This window comes from Haliotis rubra, unplaced genomic scaffold, assembly GCF_003918875.1.
Source record: "Haliotis rubra isolate DU_JTF1 unplaced genomic scaffold, ASM391887v1 Scf1193, whole genome shotgun sequence".
NCBI classification, from domain to species: Eukaryota; Metazoa; Mollusca; class Gastropoda; order Lepetellida; family Haliotidae; genus Haliotis; species Haliotis rubra.
In genome coordinates this window covers 73,845-95,422 of record NW_025765107.1, presented here as the reverse complement: position 1 = coordinate 95,422, position 21,578 = coordinate 73,845, and the positions used below count along the sequence as shown (strand labels likewise).

Below are 21,578 nucleotides of genomic sequence, written 5' to 3'. Positions count from 1 at the left end.
TAGGTTGATACTCATGCTGTTAATTACGGGCATGTATCGTTAACGTCAACCAGGGTGGTTGGCAGGTTGGTTGTTTAAGCAATATTCCAGCTATATGGCAGCGGTCTCTAAATAATCGAGTCTGGACAAGACAACCCAGTGATCAACAGCATGAGCATCGATGACATGTGTCAACCAAGTCAGCGAGCCTGACCGCCTATCCCGTTAATAACCTTTTACAAGCATGAGTTGCTAACGACCAATTCTTACCCGGATCTTCACGGGCCTATACTATGTCTTAAGCCAAGATTTAACGACACAGAAAATGCATGATGTTTTCTATATTTCTAAATTATAATTCAACGTCAGAGAAAGACATTAATGGAGTTATGTCCAAATACAGATCCACTTATATGCAAAAACCTATATCTGGCTTCCACGCCTTTCCTTTGTCAACTCACTGGCTTCATCAGCTTTCTGCATATCCAGTTATGTTAATTATGTTGTTTTCTTTGTTACATTCAGTATATATGCATCAACTTTTCTTGACAACCGAATCTGTATCGAAACTTCGCACTCACGAAATAAAGAGGTTGTCCATACATTGTGTTCAGTATTAGAACACAACTGATGACGCTTCATGAGTGAACTGATCTGAGCAACTTGAAACTGACTTCATCTTGTCTGACCTTAAATTCAAAACACCAGTAATCTTAATTAGTGTGTCTGATGCTCTCAGTTGCTGATAAAAACTTTATTCAGCCCAAATGTACAAACCATTTTTCTCTTGTAAGATGCATGCATTATTCTAAAATAGAGCACCACCAGAACAATGACGTATAGTTTTTAACGTATTTGAAATGAAATGGAAACACAGATGCGACTATTTATCAATATATGTGTAATTATTAGCGTAGTATTTAAGTGAGTGAGTGAGTATGGTTTTACGCCGTACTCAGCAAGATTCGAATATATGGCGGCGGTCTGTAAATAATCGAGGCTGGACCAGACAATCCAGTGATCAACAGCGGTATTTGACAAAATATTAAACACTGATAGGAAAGAATACATTCTTTGAAAAATACCCTGCCATTTAGACTCAATTAGAACAGAAACACAAATGTGATATATATTGTTGTGGGTTTTTTCACACAAGCAAAAGACTTGTATGTAATGATTAATAGAAATCGTTGCTAAAAAGTCTCTCACTCCATGCTCAAAATAATTTATTCAACATTATACTGAAGCAAAATACTAGACGTATTTTCAATAGCTTTTACACGGTATTGTTATAAGGTAAAATGGATCTTCTAAACTTCCAAACCCATTATTGAGAATTGCGGTTATTTCGTGATGCCTGGCAATAAATTCAGAGATATAGAACATAATAGCTGGGAGTAGCAGAATGCAAAAGGCTTTTAAACTGTTATTTAAAGCTGAGTCAGCGACGAGTAATTTACAGTATTTTTTCTTTATCACGATATAAGACATGAGACCATGGAATGATGTAACTTTGAACGAATCAGAAATCTTGTATCGGGACATGTGACAAGGGCGGAGGAGGTTCGAACACCTTAAAAGACTCCGTCAACACTAGCAAAGGGTGCGGTTTTCGAAATCAGCAGAACGTTGACATCGCGATCGTTGCAGTTCCACATTTAGTAAAGAGCCTGTCCTGTCGTGTCCAGTCCGAGTCACCTTGTAATGAAGGGAGGGACTGGAGTTAACTTTATGAGTACGGAACCCGATGTTTAGGTAATCATTGTATGAATGTGCGCCGGTGCATGAATTTGATGTAGACTGGTCGTCTCGTCTCCCCCTCACTGCTTGATTCAGCAACACTCGACGGACCAGGCGAGTGTAGAGCCCAAGCTTACACTCCCCGGATAACATGGCTGACTGACTGAGTTTGGTTTTACGCCGCTTTTAGCAATATTCCAGCAACATCACGGCGGGGGACACCAGAAATGGGCTTCACACATTGTGCCCATGTGGGGATTCGAACCCGGGTCTTCGGCGTGACGAGCCAACGCTTTAACCATTAGGCTTCCCAAACCGCCCTTCCGGACAACATGGAACAGCTATACGAGTAGGTTGTAGGGTCTACTACTGTTGTAGGGTCTACTAACTCCTGACGCCAAAAAATAAAAAAGCGTTGCGAAACTAGTCTTATCAAACCACCATTTATCAGTATGAGCAAAAAGGTTTTCATCAATTTTACGAAAATCAAATAGTGATTAAACAATGTGTTCATGAAAGGGTAGGCCTAATTATCGTAACATGTAGTACCTGTACAAAAAACCATGACTGAAAAGGAAAGCCAACTTCTAACCTGCCATTGACCCTAAAGGGACCTTAAATGTGCACACTCAACGGAATTTTTTTGTGACAGCATTTATATGATATGTACATTACAAATCATGCCTACTGAATTTCACGTTTTGTTGACTTAAAAACAAAATCGTCTTGAGAGGAGTTTGCGGCGTGTAAGGAGATGGTTGTGCATCACACCAGGTCATTCTCCAGCATCTCCTGCTCCTCCCGCAGAGAGCTCGCCTTGAGTCTCTGATGTGTCACTGGGGACAGTTTAGTGTAATGGGGAACAACCCAACAACCAGGCAATCACTGGCCACATTTACCATTGTTGCGGAAACGATCCCTGGAACGATCAAATGTTTATGACACTAACAACAATTAGAAGTGCCAAAACCATTTCCACATCCATAAGAAATACCTGCTAAAATTAGAATCGATTGTACAATTCTGCCTATATCATGAGTATGTATTTGGTTCAGCAGTATTACAGCTGTACAATGTTGTTTGTAAACTGGGGAGTCTGGGCGATCCGGTGAGGTCACCATGCGATACGATGACAGGACATGTGTTCATCAATCTCTATGAAACCATATGAAACAATGACACCCATCCGAGACACGTCGACTCAGAACACAAGTTCCAAGGCTCTCTACATACAATGCATTTACAATACAGCATATTTACCAGCCCACAAACACACAAAGCGCGGTAATATTTTAATCAGAGAATATCACTCTTAACTTCGATCTTCAAACACCTACAAACTGTATCAGTTATGATTATCTTGAGACTTTAGCTTGTTTTAGGCAAAATGGGAGAGGTAGTTGTTGAATAGTTTTTTTTGCTCGAGGTCAACATAATGACAACAAAATATCATGAACTCGAACAGCTACTTCGATAATGCAACAACTGAGATGAATCTAAATATCTAGTGTTCTCCAATACAGGTCACTCTATGTGCCAGATCAAGCATTAGCATATGATAATAAGGGTAACTTACATCAACCAATCAACGGTGACCAAGAAAGATATTCCGCGTTCCGGGAGACCAATAGCTTTCTGGACAAGCAACAGCATAGCAAAACCAGAGCCAGGGACACCAGCAGATCCTACACTGCTGAGAACAGCTGTTAAACTGGAAAAAATTAAATGTGACATCAAAGTCCTTTTCAAATCTTTAAAGGGCATTTAGAAGTGGAATGCATCAGAAAAACAAGATTTATGGATGTCAACTTGTGAATAACACGACGCTTCGGAGTGGATGCTTGCTCCTTCGGAATCTACTTACACGTGCTTGTGGGACTCACTTATCTAAATACACACACTTCTCATCTTATGTTCATCAGCTATGCTTATCACCACCTCATCAACCACTGCGGCCTCCTGTTTGTATTGCATAACTGGCCTCCCTTCCTTTAATATTAGAAAGGACGGAAAAGTAAGGTTAATGGATGTCAACTTCTTTATTGTGAACAACGACGTATCGACGTCTGAGTATGACGTGAAACGTCGTGTTATTCACAATATAGAAGTTGACATCCATAAATCTTTTTCAAGAGTCCTTTTATCGTGAAACTAGACTGTTACACCAAAGCCAGTAAATGCATAAACGCATTGAACAACATATTACATCCCTTGGATATGTCATATCTATCAAGGGGCGGTGGGGTAGCCTAGTGGTTAAAGCGTTCGCTCGTCACGCCGAAGACCCGGGTTCGATTCCTCCCATGGGCAAAATGTGTGAAGCCCATTTCTGGTGTCTCCCCAGGGGCGGTGGGGTAGCCTAGTGGTTAAGGCGTTCGCTCGTCACGCCGAAGACCCGGGTTCGATTCCCCACATGGGTACAATGTGTTAAGCTCATTTCTGGTGTCCCCCGCCGTGATATTGCTGGAATATTGCTAAAAGCGGCGTAAAACCAAACTCACTCACTCACTCACTCTGGTGTCTCCCGTAGTGATATTGCTGGAATATTGCTAAAAGCGGCGTAAAATCAAACTCACTCACTCACTCATATATATCAAAATTAAAAGCAATGGGAAATAAGATACTTTAGCTGATTTGGAGGCTTATAGTTTCAGTACAAAATACTAGTATGCTCTGCCTTGCTTTACCCTACTGCCTTGGAATTCCTGGTTATTATTTATGTAAGATGTGAGTGATAGGTAGAAACACATAACCTGAATTCAAATTCAAATTTTTACACCCTTTATCTGTTAACCATTTTGATAACTGAATGGTTTACTGCTTTCCACTGCGGACATCAAGAACACAAATATACAGTACAACCAGAAACTATTGAGAATTTAAAGATTGTAAAAAATTTTAATTTTTTCACTCATTACTCACGTATTAAATGTGAATATTAGCAGAACATAACTCCAGATTCAAAGACAGGTGAACAGTTAGTATTTTGTCAAGTCATCATGGGCAGCAATGCGGCGGGGCATACTACTGATCAAAAGAAGTTAGAAAGTCGTGGTCCATACTGTCCCAATATCGGACCACCTCTTCTTTCTTTCAGCAATAGTTGTCAGATTTTTCTTATTGACACTTTTCCTTCATAGGTCCCAAATATTTTCTATTGGATTTAGGTCAGGGCTATAGCTTGGCCAATCTAATAATGTCATATGTTGGGTCCAGAAACCAGGCCTGTGAATGCTTTGAACGATGTTTTGGGTCGTTGTCCTGCTGGAAAATCCAAAATGTCCATAGAACACGTGAGCAGATGGAAGTAAATGTCCCTCGAGAATATCTGTGTACCGCTCGCTGTTCATAATCCTTCGAATACACAGAGGGCGTTGCCCCTAACACAGATATGCCACCCCACACGTTAAATTTCGGACTGAACTTTGGGCGCTGATACAAAGGTTTTTCAGTTTGTTTGGTCCAGAATTTCAGTGTATTAGGAAACAACCACACAGAACTTTCATCTGAAAATCACATTGTCCCAGTTAAAATTTCTATGCTGAAAGCACCAGTTCAACCTTCGCTCCTTTTGTTCAGGTTTCAAGATCGGTGATGGAATTCCTCGACTTTTCTGCCAACCCATTGCATGCAGCTCAGTTCTAATTGTCTCCTTACAGACAGCCACAGTTCCTCTATCAATTATATCCAGCCTTAAGTTTTCTAAACTCCGTTTGTTTTTAGAAACAAGAATACCAAGCCGCCACCTGTCACCGACAGTCAATTTTCTGGGCCTACCTGCGCCTCCCTGGTGCTCAATGCCATACCCATTTGCATTTGCGACAAACAGTGGACAAAGGGATCCCTGTTCTACTTGAAATCACTTTAGCTGATCTGATGTCCTTGTTATAATACTCTAAAATCAACTTCCACTTCTCTAAATCATCCATACTGAGGATCACTGAAAATGTCGTCTGCGACCAAGTAAACAAAGGGCGATAACTCTTCACAAACCAATGAAAAAGGATTAACGGAGTTGTCTCTCTTGAATGAAACCAAGCACTTGAAATCCAATTAAACATATTCCTAAAATCCTCAATAATTTCCGGTCATACTATATATACTCCATAACCAGCATTTATAAATCACTACTACATGTAGAAAGCTATCTGTGTGTAAATGCCTGTGTATTTTAATCCAATACTTGAAAATTAAATGTCGATACACAAGAACACCATATGAACAGCAACTATTAAGTGACTGTAAGTAACACAGTATGAATTTTGTTGAAAATTAAATCCATGTATTGTTTGAATGTAACTTGTTTAACGAATTAAAAACGAAATATGTTAATCAATTTATTAACAAAAGGTATAAAATGCAGAATATGTTTGTATCATTGTTAGCACAAATAGACATGTACAAAAGAATCTACACTGTTTGTTAAAGACAACCCAAACGTTTACCGTGAAACATTCTGTTATGTACAATATGGTCATTTTACATCAACATTTTTTTTACTGTTACGAGCTTGTGACTTCAACCCATACTCGCATTTTATGTGCGCACCAATACGTTTGACCTTGTACTCTGCTGGTATTATGGGCCGGTGGCCTAATTCACTGAAATAAGCTGTCTGTCTGTTTTGAGAAAGTACTAAATAAGGAGACTGGCTGTCAAGCACATTTTCGTACGCAGGATTGGTATTTACAGAGCTCAGCTGTGTGGAATCAGAAAGCAAAAATCGTATTTGGTGCGCAGATTCAACGTATAAAATATATTGATATTTATACATTATATTTTCTATATCTGTAAAGTAATACATACTCCTCACAAAAAGTTAAGCAGCACATTTTTCATTTATTGAAATTGCAAATCATGGAATGATGCAATAGAAAGGTGAATCATATGTACACACGATTAACAAAATGAAATGAAATGTCATTGAGCAATAATAGACTTACACATCATTAAAAGCATGTACCCGTGAAACAGTCGTGCAAAATATGTGCTGCATTGATGGAGCAAAATGATAACATTAATTTCAAGTCAGTTTTGGACAATTGAAGCGGTGTTCAGTAACGCGTATGACCACCATGAGCACAAATGCAAGCTTCTACACGTCTTTGCATTGACCAAATACGCCTTTAAAGTTGTTTTGTGGAATGTTCTGCCATTCGCTCTGTAACGCCTGTTCAAGGTCATCCAGATTCTGGGGATGAACATGGAGACCGTAAACACGATTTCCAATAATGTCCCAATCATGTTCAATAGGATTAAGATAACAAACAACATCGTAAACATTTTCTCGGGGCATTATCATCAATGGACAGGCATTATCATCCATAAACATGAAGTTAGGACCCGCTTGTTGTACCAGGGGAATGATTACAGGTAGGTTTACACCGATCAGGGTGCATGTGTGAAGAGTGGAGCACATTCATGCCACACATTTTGAAATTTCATGTTGTTTCTGAGTGTGGTTGTGTTCGGGTGATGTTGTCAATGTTATCAGATAAATCAATTTGACAGTCACTAAAGGTTATGTATTCTTTGAATGTTTACCTTTCAGTAACATATCGGCAAAAATCGCTATCGAGATTGATAAAGATCTTACACTGTTAATACTTGTTGCTTAATTTTTTGTGAGGAGTATACATGTAGATATAAACCACAACCTTGTATTATCTAGGAACTAGTTCTCTAGGTTTATGTTTGTGAAGAACGTTCTGCACCTGTAAGATTTGAATATTTTTTGGATTTGGGGAGGAGAACGGGAGCTAGGTTCCCTCAAAAGATTAAATCTCCTACTATAGCATCTTCAACTGACTACATGCTCCAATTGAACCGAGCGCCGAATTATCTATACGGGTGTTTGCCTTACCAACTGTACCCCAGAAACCCACCAAGATTACAAACATACCTTATAATTATTACATCTCCGAATGTCAGGCTGATCCCATTGTACTGAGCAATGAACATCGGAGCAATGGCAGCATAGACAGCTGTGCCGTCCATGTTGACTGTGGCACCCACTGGGAGTATGAAACGGGAAATCCGTGTGTCCATCTTCATCCGCTGCTCCACACACTGCATCGTCACCGGCAGCGTGGCAGCACTGGAAACAGATCCAACTGTCATGTAAAGTAGGCTGAGCTCATAATCCCTGATTCCCAATCACAACATTGTATCAACTGATTGATTGAGGTGAGTAAAACGAGGTTACAATATTTCGCTAACTAAGGACAGAACGCGAAGTCTTCAAATACAAAATGGCTGCCAGGAGATGGAGTGACAGAACAGCGAGGTGTACATGCCATGGTCAGTAAATATCCTCGACAGAGCAGCCGTTGTACGTTTCCTATTTTATGCATTTAAGTTGTTTGTTTGTTTGTTTGTTAAACGCCGCTCACAGCAAAACTCCTGATAGTGAGCCTGACCACCAGATCGCCCCTTACGCCATAGCCTGGGTTGCCGAAGATCAATTCTAGCCCGGATCTGTACGGGTTAATGCATGTAAAAAGAGCTTTCACAAAGCGTAGAACATGAAGTCATAGAATGACATTTTCAATACACGTTATGTGCATGTGACAATCGAAACCTAACATTACCTGAAATGCTGACACTGCGACGGTTCATTTCAACTGATTCAAGCTCCGATCTGAATGATCAAATGAATTCTTATTATTTTCATTTGTCCTATCTATCACATTAATTTGAATAGTTATCGTACCCTTTTCAAAATGAATTTTAGGTCTGATTTCGTATTGAATTTTGTAAATTTCATTTTTGAAAAGGGTACGATAACTATTCAAATTAATGTGATAGATAGGACAAATGAAAATAATAAGAATTCATTTTGATCATTCAGATCGAAATCAATCAATCCGTCGCAGTGTCAGTATATTCAGGTAATGTTAGGTTTCGATTGTTATAATGACTAAGGATGAGCAAGGACACTGTTTCTGCATATTGCCCACATTCTAACAATATTCTAAACATCTGTTGCCGCCTAATGTAACAGTCCTGTTTCATAAGAACAGCTGCACGTATGCATTAATTAGTTCTCCACATTTGACGTGAATATTATCAATGCAGTTTCATATGCAAATAAAAGATTAATGTGGTCGTACGGGCGTAATGCAGCCATAATTAAACAGGTAGGATTGTCAAGTCTAATAAAGGTTTCAAAACAGTTACTCCAAACACAAAGTGACACAGCCTGTTGGGCAAATTAGTCTCATCTTTTGAAAGGTAACCGTATTGTATGTAATCGAATCCGAGCGCCAATGTAGTGATACATTTTAGCCTACCCCAATAGCCAGAATATTCTGCTTCTGTCTTCATTATATATCATTTGATAATTATAATGATATGACATTCTTCATTATAGTTAGCATCAGTGAATTGTGTTCCATCCTGTAACCTAGAAGCAAATATGATGTATATAACGAACGCAGTCAGTGAGATAATTTGAACTGTGAACATGTATACCTGGAGCTTGTTGCCAAGGCTGTTAATAGAGCTTGTATTGCTTTGAGATATATTGCATATGGGTTCTTTCTGGTCAGAACACAATACAAGCCAGGAAGGACCACCAATAAATGGATTGCCAATCCAGCCATTTCAGTTGCAATATAGATAGCCAGTGTTTGTCCAGTCTCCGTCAGGTCAGTTGTGGATATTATTTGGCCAGTAATGAAACATGATGCCAACTGGTGAATACCTGGAAAATGCAAGTATGATACAAACAGACAGTGAAGATTTATTCTAGTAATAAACAGAATCAGTTATTTGAGTGAAACAAGTTACACATTGCCCATTGCCTTATGTTTGTCGGTTAACGAAGCACGCAAGAATAAACTCTCTCAGTCTCTCTCTCGTTTACCCACCACATGACAAGTGTGATCATTTTGAAGGTAACTATGTTGATGACGGTGAAGAATTGTGCCACCATTCCTCCACGACATCAAGTTGGTTTAGTGTCACACCGAAAACAATGCAGTACGTAATCACACCTGCCAAGAGAAATAGTTGGAATAACTGAACATCATTTATCGAACACAAGTTCAATTGTTCAAACGTTCCGGATAAGCAATTGGTATGGATGGAGTAATTTCTGTGTTTTGGGGGACTTTCGCTGCTATATTTATTTTAATGAACTGATCATACGAGAAGGATGCAAAACAACAAATCACTGACACTGATTCAGTTTAACCGATGTAACCGTGGGATATATTACATAGTAACGTTTGGTGAAAAGTATGTCTAGCAACAATGATTCTATGTATTTACGTTCTTTCTGATGCCTTCTGAAATGTTCCTGACATGACTTGGAATCTGACCTGCTGTCTTTCGGGGTTTTGTGGTTATTTTGCTTGTTTCTGTTTTCTTTGTTTTGTTTTGTTGTTTGTTTTCTTTTCTTTTCTTTTCTTTTTGTTTGTTTTATTTGGGGTCGGTGGGTGGGTGTTAGTTTCTATTTACGATATCCAAATTAGTTTATTGTTTTGGGTTTTTTTGCTTTTTTGTTGCTTTTTTATTTGGGGGGGGGTGTTGTTGTTTTGGATTGTTTTGTTTTTTATTGGGGGGTGTTGTTTTTTGGGGGAGCGAGAATGGGTGCTGTTATTCCTTGTGTATATATTAGTCATTATCGCATGTTGTAGCTGTTATTCCTTGTGTATATATTAGTCATTATCGCATGTTGTAGCTGTTATTCCTTGTGTATATATTAGTCATTATCGCATGTTGTAGCTGTTATTCCTTGTGTATATATTAGTCATTATCGCATGTTGTAGCTGTTATTCCTTGTGTATATATTAGTCATTATCGCATGTTGTAGCACTAGTTGTAATTCGACGTTTTCTTCAAACATGAAAACTACGTACAGTTTAAACAAAGGAGGTTCTGGCATGGTTTGCTAATCTTGTGCTTTGACCATGTGTGACCACACAAATTGCTGTCATGACAAGTTTATTTATGAATGGCATTCAAATGTAGAAAGATCATCTAATTAAATAACTCTTGTAACTTTGAATGTTATCTATTACCATTGACCAAGGAACATTACTTGAACCTTTTAAAATGATCGACCAGCAACTGATGAAGGAAGATTGCATACCGATTAACAGTACATTATATAACCGTAACTGCCTTGGTAATGAAAACCATCATGTATTTCCATGTCAACGAGATTGGGAACTCATACATACCTGGTGCGTTTCAGAAACCACATTTGAAATTGATCTTCTGATTACAATAAGTATGAGTTTGGTTTTCCTGGTCCAAAAGTGCATGTTAGTTTATGTAGAGGAGGAATTCGGTCCCAACGTACTGAATGATCCATCTGCACAAACACATTTCAGAAGGTCCAACCCAACTATCTAGAAACGTAAGCAACAAGTTGTAAGAATACCTATGACATTTGCACCATCAACCATCACCGTTTTCTTTGCTGTAAAATGTCGGCTTATGTTGGTGGATTTCCTATAATCACCACCAGAACTGGAGTTGACATCGTCCCGGAACTCTACTTCATGAACTACCGTCTCAGTTCTAGAGTGTTGGACTGTAGCAGCAACTAAATTGTCAGGAACTATGTTTCTGCCGAACAAAATGAAAAAGTGACCTATCATGTATGGAGGGGAATTTTCTTTCTGCTGTATCCAGCGGAGAACTGATGAAATTCCCTCAAAAAACATGAATTGGACGTATTCTAGTCATCATTTTGATAAAAGATGATTTTCTGCTCATAAGTATGTTTCTGGATATGTGTTGCAAATACAAACTGCTACATATAGCAATATTAAACACAGTCATAGTCCCTGGTATTATTAGCAACACGGAATACTTGTAATTTACTTAGTATGCTGTTCCTACAAAACTATTGTCTAAATGAAGGACGATATACAAGCACAATTTGAATCACTTGTCTCCAATATAATTAAATGACAAATTGTTAAAACATTTCATATACTGACACAGAAATTATGCGTATGTATTCTGATATAATGCTAATATGTAATAGCACAGATGTTTGCACATATTTGCCCTTTTTAAATCTATTACATGATGCGAAAATGAATCTACCTTTGCAGATGCCCTACATTAACGCATCTTGGGGAGACGCATTAAAATTGGTCTTCAGGAAATCACACTTGGCTGAGACAGCTGATGGTATTGCATAGTCTGACATGGCTGATGCATATCATCATACGCGACGTGCGTAAACAGATGCTCGTGATGTCAGTCAATGGATTGTCTGGTCCAGACTAAATTATTTACAGACCGACGCTATATACCAGGAATATAGTTGAGTGCTGCATTAAACAACAAAACAACCCTACCTTACTAAATCCAAAATGATATCGATTGCTGACGCCATGGCACCATTGTGTTGAATGTGGCTTGTTGATGAGTCTGAGTATGATCCAGGTTTGATGCTCAGGACTAATGCCAAACCAACGAGTGTTGCAGCAACAGAGGTACTTGCATAGTAAACCATAGAAAGTACACCGATCCTTCCGGCAGATGAACCCTTTATATTCCCCAGACCTTCAAGAAACATATGGTTTGGTTCTGCTCACAAAAATGAAAATGAAATAATAGTCTATCAAAATCCTTCATAATATTGGCATACCTTACATTTTTCAACTTTTGCTTTTTTAAGAATACAATGAATGGCGTACTCAACATGGGTTGTCCATTTATCCAGATATTTATCAATGTAGCACGTTGCAAGGGCGGGTTAAATCCGACTTAAACATTACAGATACAGAACATTAAGGCAAACAATATTGGTGGTTCACTTAGTTGTGTTGGTATCTACTCCTACTACAAAATAGCAACTAAAATGTTAACTAGATGTACCTTATTACAAATGTGAAAATTGGCATGTCATTATTTGCAATATAATAGGAATAAGTAGACATTGTTGACAAGTGTTCCTGGTGGATACTACAACGTCAACCAACGAATATGGGTAGGTGGTAAACCTACCTGTAATAATACTGGCGACTATTAGAGGCAGCATCAGCATCTTCAGCATACGAAGGAAAAGCTCTCCAGGAAACTGCACCAACTGAATGGCGTCAGGGGTTGGCTTAAGAGACCGGCACATAATACCAGCTACAATTCCCAGTACAACGGCGATAATTGTAGAAATGAGGAGGGCCTTGTGTCGAAGAAACTGAAGGACCTTCATCTGCCATTAGATATGACATTGTCTGTATTTATGCTCATGAACAGATATTTATGGTTTAAAGATGCATTTGACTGACCGTGAAACAAATTATTCGGTATTTTGAATGGTATATAAGTAAGTACATGAAAAAGGTCTGCAACTGTAACATAACTTATGTCACATCCTGTCTGGAACCGGTAGAGAAATGGTGCATGATACGGTTTGTTCTATTCTATCCGAAGTTGATACACCAGTACCAGTAAAATAACATCATATTCATAAGGACTCCACAGCAACATGATATCAGGGAATGGGTGCAGGAAAGCCATCATTCTCTAATGGCCTCCATAACTAGTCTACCCCTCTCTGGTGATATGCGAGTGTCTGCATACTTCCCGAAATCATTGGATTGTTGAATGTAAATCTCCTATCTATCAGTGAGATTACAATGAAATATGATATATTTAACAGACTATATATTACATTCTTATGTATTAGTTTGATGGGAAAAAACAATGTCATTTTTATTGTTTTAAGTTACAGTAACCAATTTCATTAGAATTTTTTTAACTCTTGTGTTGACTGTAATTGTTAAAGACACACTGTAATACTTACTGAGAGACATAATTATAAGTGATATTGTAAATAACTTATATTCTGTCAGAAAGGGGGCGGTCGATTCCCCACATTTCTGGTGTCCACCTGGTGTCTGTCAGGAAGCTTTGGTAGAAAATGTGCCATTGCATGTATGATATTATGCAGTTATCTAGATAATATCAATAGGCACGCGAAATCTCATTTATGCTGGGGATGGTATACACACAGTGCATAATACAAAACAAGTATGTGTTGGTCAGAAGATGTTGAAACATTTTCATGTATGGAGTATAAAATACATTTCAAGGACAAGCATTACGATACCTTATGTACATTGCAACAATTATGCTTGCTTTTCACTGCTACTTTATTATCAACTTTCAACATAGAGCTATAGAAATACATCAATAATGATTTGAACTTTCATTTCACACTAAGCATGAAAATTTCAAGAAGATATATTGTGACATTGTATAGCCCATCGAAAGTCACCTTTACTCTAATGTTCAGTTTAAAAGTAAAAGTTCTATTTGCTGTTCACTGTTACTCACCTTTAATTAGATCTTGTATCACTGGCTTGTGCAATCCAAATGCGTCGGATTTTGAAAGGTTACATTTGCTGCAAGAATATGCTCCGCCTACACGACTGACTGGCAGTACCAATCAAGCTAAACGATAGACAGAACCACGTGGTTCTGTAATGGAAAATTTATCGACCGTGTTACCTTTTTCAAATAATTGAAAAAAGTGTTACGTTCATCTGCATATGATAATTGTTTGTTCTGTATATCAATAAGTCTGTCTAATGCCTCTGCTTTACCATATGTCATGTAATGCTAAAATAGATATGTGTTGAGCATTTATAATCGTGTTAGACACACGCTGTACAAACCTAAGGTGTATGCATATCTGAGGTTATCGGTTATTGTCTATTAGTATATTACGATCTTGCATATTGCACAAAGTACCCATCTTATGAATTTAGAAGTGAATAATATATTATTATTGGACCTTACTCTGTATATTCATGTTGTATTTTGCTGGTGTAGCATGTCAATCTGGCCTGACATTGTCAATGCACTGAGTTATATGATACACTGATCTCACATTGGCAATCCTTGACTCGCATTGGCTGGTGCAATATTGTTCTATGATCTGACATTGATAATGATTTGACTTAGGTTTTGCCATCGACTGGTGTAACATGGTTCCAGGGGCGGTGGGGTAGCCTAGTGGTTAAAGCGTTCACTCGTCACGCTGAAGACACGGGTTCGATTCCCCACATGGGTACAATGTGCGAAGCTCGTTTCTGGTGTCCCCCGCCGTGATATTGCTGGAATATTGCTGAAAGCGGCGTAAATCTAAACTCACTCACTCACTCACTCACCATGGTTCCATGACTTGGCTATGACTATGCTTTGGATTATTAAATGTTGTGTACCATGGTTTTAAGACCTGACATTGATATTGCTTTGCCTTACATGTTGCCATCGAGTTGTGTACCATGGTACAATGACCTGATTATGACAATGCTTTGACTTAGATTTTGCCATCGACTGTTGTACCATGGTACAATGACCTGACGTTGACAATGTTTTGACATGTTATATTGCCATCGACATAAGCATAGAGCCTAGACCTGTCATTGACAGGGCTTGCTATTTCGTCAGATTGCGACAGATCGAATGATAGAAATGGATGGACAGTGAAGAGATGGATAGTGGTAGCACGAGGTCCTGTGAACAGGAAGCAGGTCAGACTAGTTGGATGGATGACGGGGTTCGTCAGCTTGACTCCTGGGGGTGTCGGGACTTTCCTTATGTCCATTTAAAGGAATATTGATTTGAAGTATAATTGTTTTCCTATCCACGTTCTGACACAACTTTGCATTGCCATGTTTACTGATGATATATATTTAGGTTATGAATAATTTATTCAGTATGTCACAAACATGAATTTGATTGCATGCATCTGGAAATAACAAGATTCTTTTCAACCCAGATAATTATTTTGGTTTTTGCTTGTACAAATGTTACATGTTTAACCTCATGAGAACACAACATGTGAATAAAAACACTACAAGTCAAAACATTGATTACACAACAGTCTCGTTTCCTGTTGACTGGGTTCCGTCCTATTGCGCAACTTAGTACAATAACCAGTCCAGAATTTTGAGACCAATTCATTTAACTGAATACATAAATATTAATCAGTATCATTTGATACATCTAAGCACTTGTGTATTGCAACACTACGCTCCTTATAATCCTTGCAAACATGTCGGGCGGCGTGCTCTGTCGTACAGCGTGCACTGACACACAGAAACCGGGAAATCGTGGAAATCTCAAAACGAGGCTCTGCCGCTAGAAAAGTTTGGCGGTCTTGTACAGACTTGATATTATATCAATCACATTGTGCTTTACAGAACTGCACTGAATAAGCACAAAAACACATAACAGGTGTAACCAGTGAGTCAGATGCATTGTGAATCATTTTACGACCTCATCAAAAAGGGGCAGTCTGTGACGTCTAGTTAAGGTCATGCTGCACACACCTCGCCATAAAATATAGAAATACGATGTTATTAAAGTTTAAAATAAAAATTCATTTGTAAATACCATTTTTTATGAAACAAGAAATTGGAATTCAGTGTAACCATAGTTGTTTGTAATGTCTATTTTCACTTTCACACGAGAAAATTCGGATCGGCTGAAAAAGAGGTCATTGTCTGAATAGGTTAATGAGACTCATGTTTCGGTTTGTATTCTTACAAAACTGATAGCTTGCTTTCATCGAGGTTCACAAAAACCTGATATAATCAACAAGTATAAAAAACAAGTATAATCAAAACGACCACTCCGTCTAAAACGACAATACTGGTCTTTTCAAGATTAACAGCCAACACCCAGCATATGTTTAAAATGTTTAATTGTTTCAGCACACTGGGCGCTGCATCAAAGACCAATATCACATCATGTACAAACATCAGCAACATTATATCTAATATATCGGAGAAGTGCTGAACCCCGTATTTTCCATCATGCGTAACCTGTTAACTGGTTAATGAAAACTTAAAATACTAACATCAAACATTCCAAAGTCTACAAAAACTATATACAATTTCGTTTCTGCTTACTAAAATAACTTGTCTGGAGAAGAGCATTTAGAGTGACGATATTGTCCACTGTGGAGTAACCCCTTCTGAGCCAACTTGGGTTCATGAAGTTGTTTCTCTTAAGTGAGCCCTTAAGTGAGCCGATTCCAATATTTAATATGTTCGCATAACTAATGCCCTCTAACGATAGAAACCCATTCTATTCCCTCCATGTTGCCTTTGAATAGTGTAACATTGCAATCTGACCTGACATTGACAATGCTCTGAATTACCTGGTACAGTGATCTCACATTGACTTGGTTGAATATTCCACCACAAGAGATATCTATTTCAAATCACAAACTATGAAGGATCTTTTTAGTAATATAAGTTCTCATTTAATATTGCATTTTTAAAAGAATTAGACTTGTTAACCGATTTGCAAATAGATACATAGTTTATTATTGGTAGGTTAGATTAGTAACTGAGATTGTTAGTGGCTGTACCCCCAAGGGGGTTGAAGTAGCGTAAAATTATTGTCCTCCTGAGAGGGTACGTAAGTCCCGAAACATTCAAAGGAAATTTAAATATTACCAGCTGTTTTAAATGTAGTATTCTTGTCATTTTAATTTTGGCTAAATTTGACTTCAATCGCCAGCGGCTGAAGGGGTGATATAAATCCAACTAGGGTCCATGCAGGTAGCAAAAGGACTGTAAGTCCCCATGGTCCCTAATTTGGTGATCTACCTTCAGTAGTTGGCGATCTATAGCCAGTTTGTATATTGTATTGTCCAAATAGTACTATTAGTTTTAATTTTCCACACTAGTTTTAGTTTTAATTGTGATATTCTAGTTGTTTTATGTCCTTCGTCGACAGTTTTTTATAATACACATCTATTCCCTTTCAATGTCACATATGTTCTCGTCACGATATGGCTGAAATATTGCCGATGTGACGTTAAATAAAAACTCATTCACACACTCACATTGATTTGACATCGGCTACTTGTGATTTGACATTGATAATGATTTGACTTACATCGGCTGGTGTAACATGGTTCTATGATCTAACACTGACAATCCTTGACTTAAATCGTCTGGTGTAACATGGTTCTATGATCTCACATTGACAATCCTTGACTTACATCGGCTGCCTGTGATTTGACATTGATAATGATTTGACTTAAATCGTCTGGTGTAACATGGTTCTATGATCTCACATTGACAATCCTTGACTTACATCGGCTGCCTGTGATTTGACATTGATAATGATTTGACTTACATCGGCTGGTGTAACATGGTTCTATGATCTAACATAGACAATCCTTGACTTAAATCGACTGCCTGTGATTTGACATTGATAATGATTTGACTTACATCGGCTGGTGTAACATGGTTCTATGATCTAACATAGACAATCCTTGACTTAAATCGGTTGCTTCTGTGATTTGACATTGATAATGATTTGACTTACATCGGCTGGTGTAACATGGTTCTATGATCTAACATAGACAATCCTTCACTTAAATCGGCTGGTGTAACAAGGTTCTATGATCTCACATTGACAATCCTTGACTTACATCGGCTGGTGTAACATGATTCTATGATCTAACACTGACAATCCTTGACTAACATTGGCTGGCGTAACATGGTTCTATGATCTCACATTGACAATCCTTGACTAATATTGGCTGATGAAACATGGTTCTATGATCTCACATTGACAATCCTTGACTAATATTGGCTGGTGAAACATGGTTCTATGATATCACATTGACAATCCTGGACTAACATTGGCTGGTGTAACAAGATTCTATGATCTCACATTGACAATCCCTGGCTTACATTGGCTGGTGTAACATGGTTCTATGATCTCACATTGACAATCATTGACTAACATTGACTGGTGTAACATGGTTCTAGGATCTCACATTGACAATCATTGACTAACATTGGCTGGTGTAACCTGGTTCTATGATCTCACATAGACAATCCTTGACTTACATCTGCTGGTGTAACATGGTTCTATGATCTCGAATTTACAATCCTTGACTAACATTGACTGGTGTAACATGGTTCTAGGATCTCACATTGACAATGGTTTGGATTACATATTGCCATCGTTTCGTGTAGCATGGTTCCAAGACCTGACATTGATCATAATTTGACTTACATGTTGCCATCGACTGGTGTACCATTGTATTTGGACCTGATTCGGCTTTGTATTTTAATCAGATGGAAGTAGATTGTGTGATACAAATGGATGGATAAGAGAAGAGATTGATTAGTGGTTGCACGAGTTCCTGTGTCCAGGGAGCTGTCTGAATCCAGGTAGAGAAAGCAACGTCGTTAGTTCAATGAGAGTTTCGTGTGTACAGGAAGCTGTCTGAATCCAGGTACAGAAAGCAACGTCGTTAGTTCAATGGGAGCTCCTGTGTACAGGGAGCTGTCTGAATCCAGGTACAGAAAGCAACGTCGTTAGTTCAATGGGAGCTCCTGTGTACAGAGAGCTGTCTGAATCCAGGTACAGAAAGCAACGTCGTTAGTTCAATGGGAGCTCCTGTGTACAGGGAGCTGTCTGAATCCAGGTACAGAAAGCAACGTCGTTAGTTCAATGGGTGTGGAGGTTCAAGGAATCCTGAGAGAGATAGTTTTTTTCTTGTCTTTTTCCTGTCCATTTGAAGGAATTTAATTTTGTCCTAGCCTACTACTGTAACAGCCTTGCATTGTTAAGTATAACTAATGGTATTTAAATATGTTATGGATAAATTTATTCATTATGTCACAAACACGATTGTGTCTGCATCATCTGGGAACAACAAAATTGCTAAACTTCCTTTCTTTTCAGGTAATATGTTTTGTCAATCACTTGTACATATGCTACATGTATAGACTCATGAGAAAAACATGTGACGAAAAAATACTATGCTTGCAAAATTGAGAGCTTGCTTACATCAATCTTCACAACAACCTGATATCGTTACAAGTACCATCAAAACGACCAACCAGTCTAAAAACGACAAGATAAACAGTCAAACCCCATTTATCAGCATGTTAAAAATGTTTATTTTTGTTTAAATGTTTTGTTTAAATTATTTCAGCAAACCTGACACTGCATCAAAGACCAAAGTCACATCATCCACAAACAGCAACAACCAAATCTCTTATACATCGAGGAGGAGGTGAACCCCGTATTTTCCATGATGGTTAACTGGTAAATAAGTTCAGAAACTGAATTTTCCTCACATTTACTAGCTCGATTGCTGTTAAATTGTCTGCATGAAACTCTGCGCCATCGGGGGAACGTTCATTGCTATATAGAAGATATCGCCACCTAAAGGTACTAGCGATTATAATTATCACTACATTATGAAAATCATCTGATCCTGTTGGCAACATTCAGCTATTCATTTCTTTACAAGCACGCATACACCTGTAGTATTTTTGCTTTTGAAAGATACATTTCATAGTAAGATATGGATATCAGATTTGTCAGGAAGGTTTCAGTCACGTGAACTATGTCACAATACTTGATTTATCTAATACATTCTGCATCATCAAGTTTAAAAAAATTACCTTCAATATTCCATTTTAAGATAGAGAAATAATCGTTTACTCCCGGTTGATAAGCTCAGGGCCGTGCCGTGTCCCTATTTGTCATCTTAAGGGTCGTATCCCCAGCCCTTCTAGGAAACAAACTGTTTTGAGGAGGAATCTGTATCCATGGCCTTTCCGAAGTCCCTATGGAGTTCAAGTCCTTTTCTGTGATAATAGGCCCTGAGTGAGTCTCCACGTTGTTGGAGAGCAGTATCTGTACAGTCCGTTTGAGTCAGAAACGGACCGATGAATTGCAAATTTTATCATTGTACAAAATTGCCACATGAATATAGATGATATATATCATTTATTTTACAACATTTTATCATTTCTTTATTTTACACAGTTCACTATTTGTTACGATGGAGGAGTGCAGAGAAAGGGACAGCCAGGTGTGCGAGAAAGGATGGAGACGGCACAGCACAGGCTAATGAATCAATAACTTGGTGGGCACTTGTGCACGTGCTTCTCGCACACCTGGCTGTCCCTTTCTTTGCACTCCTCCCTCGTAACAAATAGTGAACTGTGTCAAAATTTTGATGATAGTTTCTTAAAGAACTTTTTTGGTGGAGTCCGGAAAATTTTCAAATATAAGAATGCTGTTGGGTATTAGTAAATGATAAACATGTGTACTATTTATATTTATGTGGCAATTTTGTACAATGATAAAATTTGCAATTCATCGGTCCGTTTCTGACTCAAACGGACTGTAGTTTGGGTACAAAGTGAGGGGCACTATTTACTCTGACACTGGTACGTCACTGTATTAACAGTGATGGGTGACTTGACATGTGAACAAAGTTCTACTGGGGCTGGTCTGTTGTCACAAATTCCCAACATTTCCGAACTGATTGTCATCACAAATGATGCTGAAGAAAATAGATGTAATGTGAGCAAGATGGCACATGCAGCTAGTATGAGGGTCATATCTGAGCGAGTGTAGCGAGTGCTGACATGTCTCTCCTGTCGGGTACCGGGTGAATGTACAAACAGACCGATCAAGACCATGTATGTTTCAGTGTCAACATCTTCTATTATATAATACATCTATTTCCAGGGCTTCTAGATTTTTGTATCATTTGAAATGTTTTCCTCCGCTCGAATGTCCCCCTGAAGGGAGGTAGCCTAGAATCCATGACTTCATGAGATCAAAGTAATTATAAGATCAAATCACCTCCCTAAAATGTCATTCATGTTAACTACACGATACATGCTGCACAGCAACCGTAAAAGCTCAAATTGATTATACAGAGGTTCATGTCAGCACACAACGTCATTTCTACCCATGAAGAACCCGGTTTAGAATCTTCAGCAACCATACTTGTCGTCGTAAAAGGCGACTAACGGGATCGGGTGGTCACACTCGCTGACTTGCTTGAGACATGTCATCGTCTCCCAATTGCGTAGATCGAT

At 38.4% G+C, this 21,578-nt stretch overlaps 1 protein-coding gene across 1 annotated transcript; it reads right to left on the bottom strand.

Moving 5' to 3' along the window:
- Positions 1-2,494: 2,494 nt before the first annotated feature.
- On the bottom strand, positions 2,495-12,898 carry LOC124261364 (excitatory amino acid transporter-like). Its single transcript, XM_046695667.1, has 5 exons — positions 12,694-12,898; positions 9,653-9,716; positions 7,622-7,816; positions 3,296-3,430; positions 2,495-2,555 (listed from the first exon to the last, which is right to left on the bottom strand). Exons 1-5 carry the CDS (start codon positions 12,896-12,898, stop codon positions 2,495-2,497), a joined length of 660 nt encoding a protein of 219 aa, XP_046551623.1.
- Between the last annotated feature and the right edge of the window lie 8,680 nt (positions 12,899-21,578).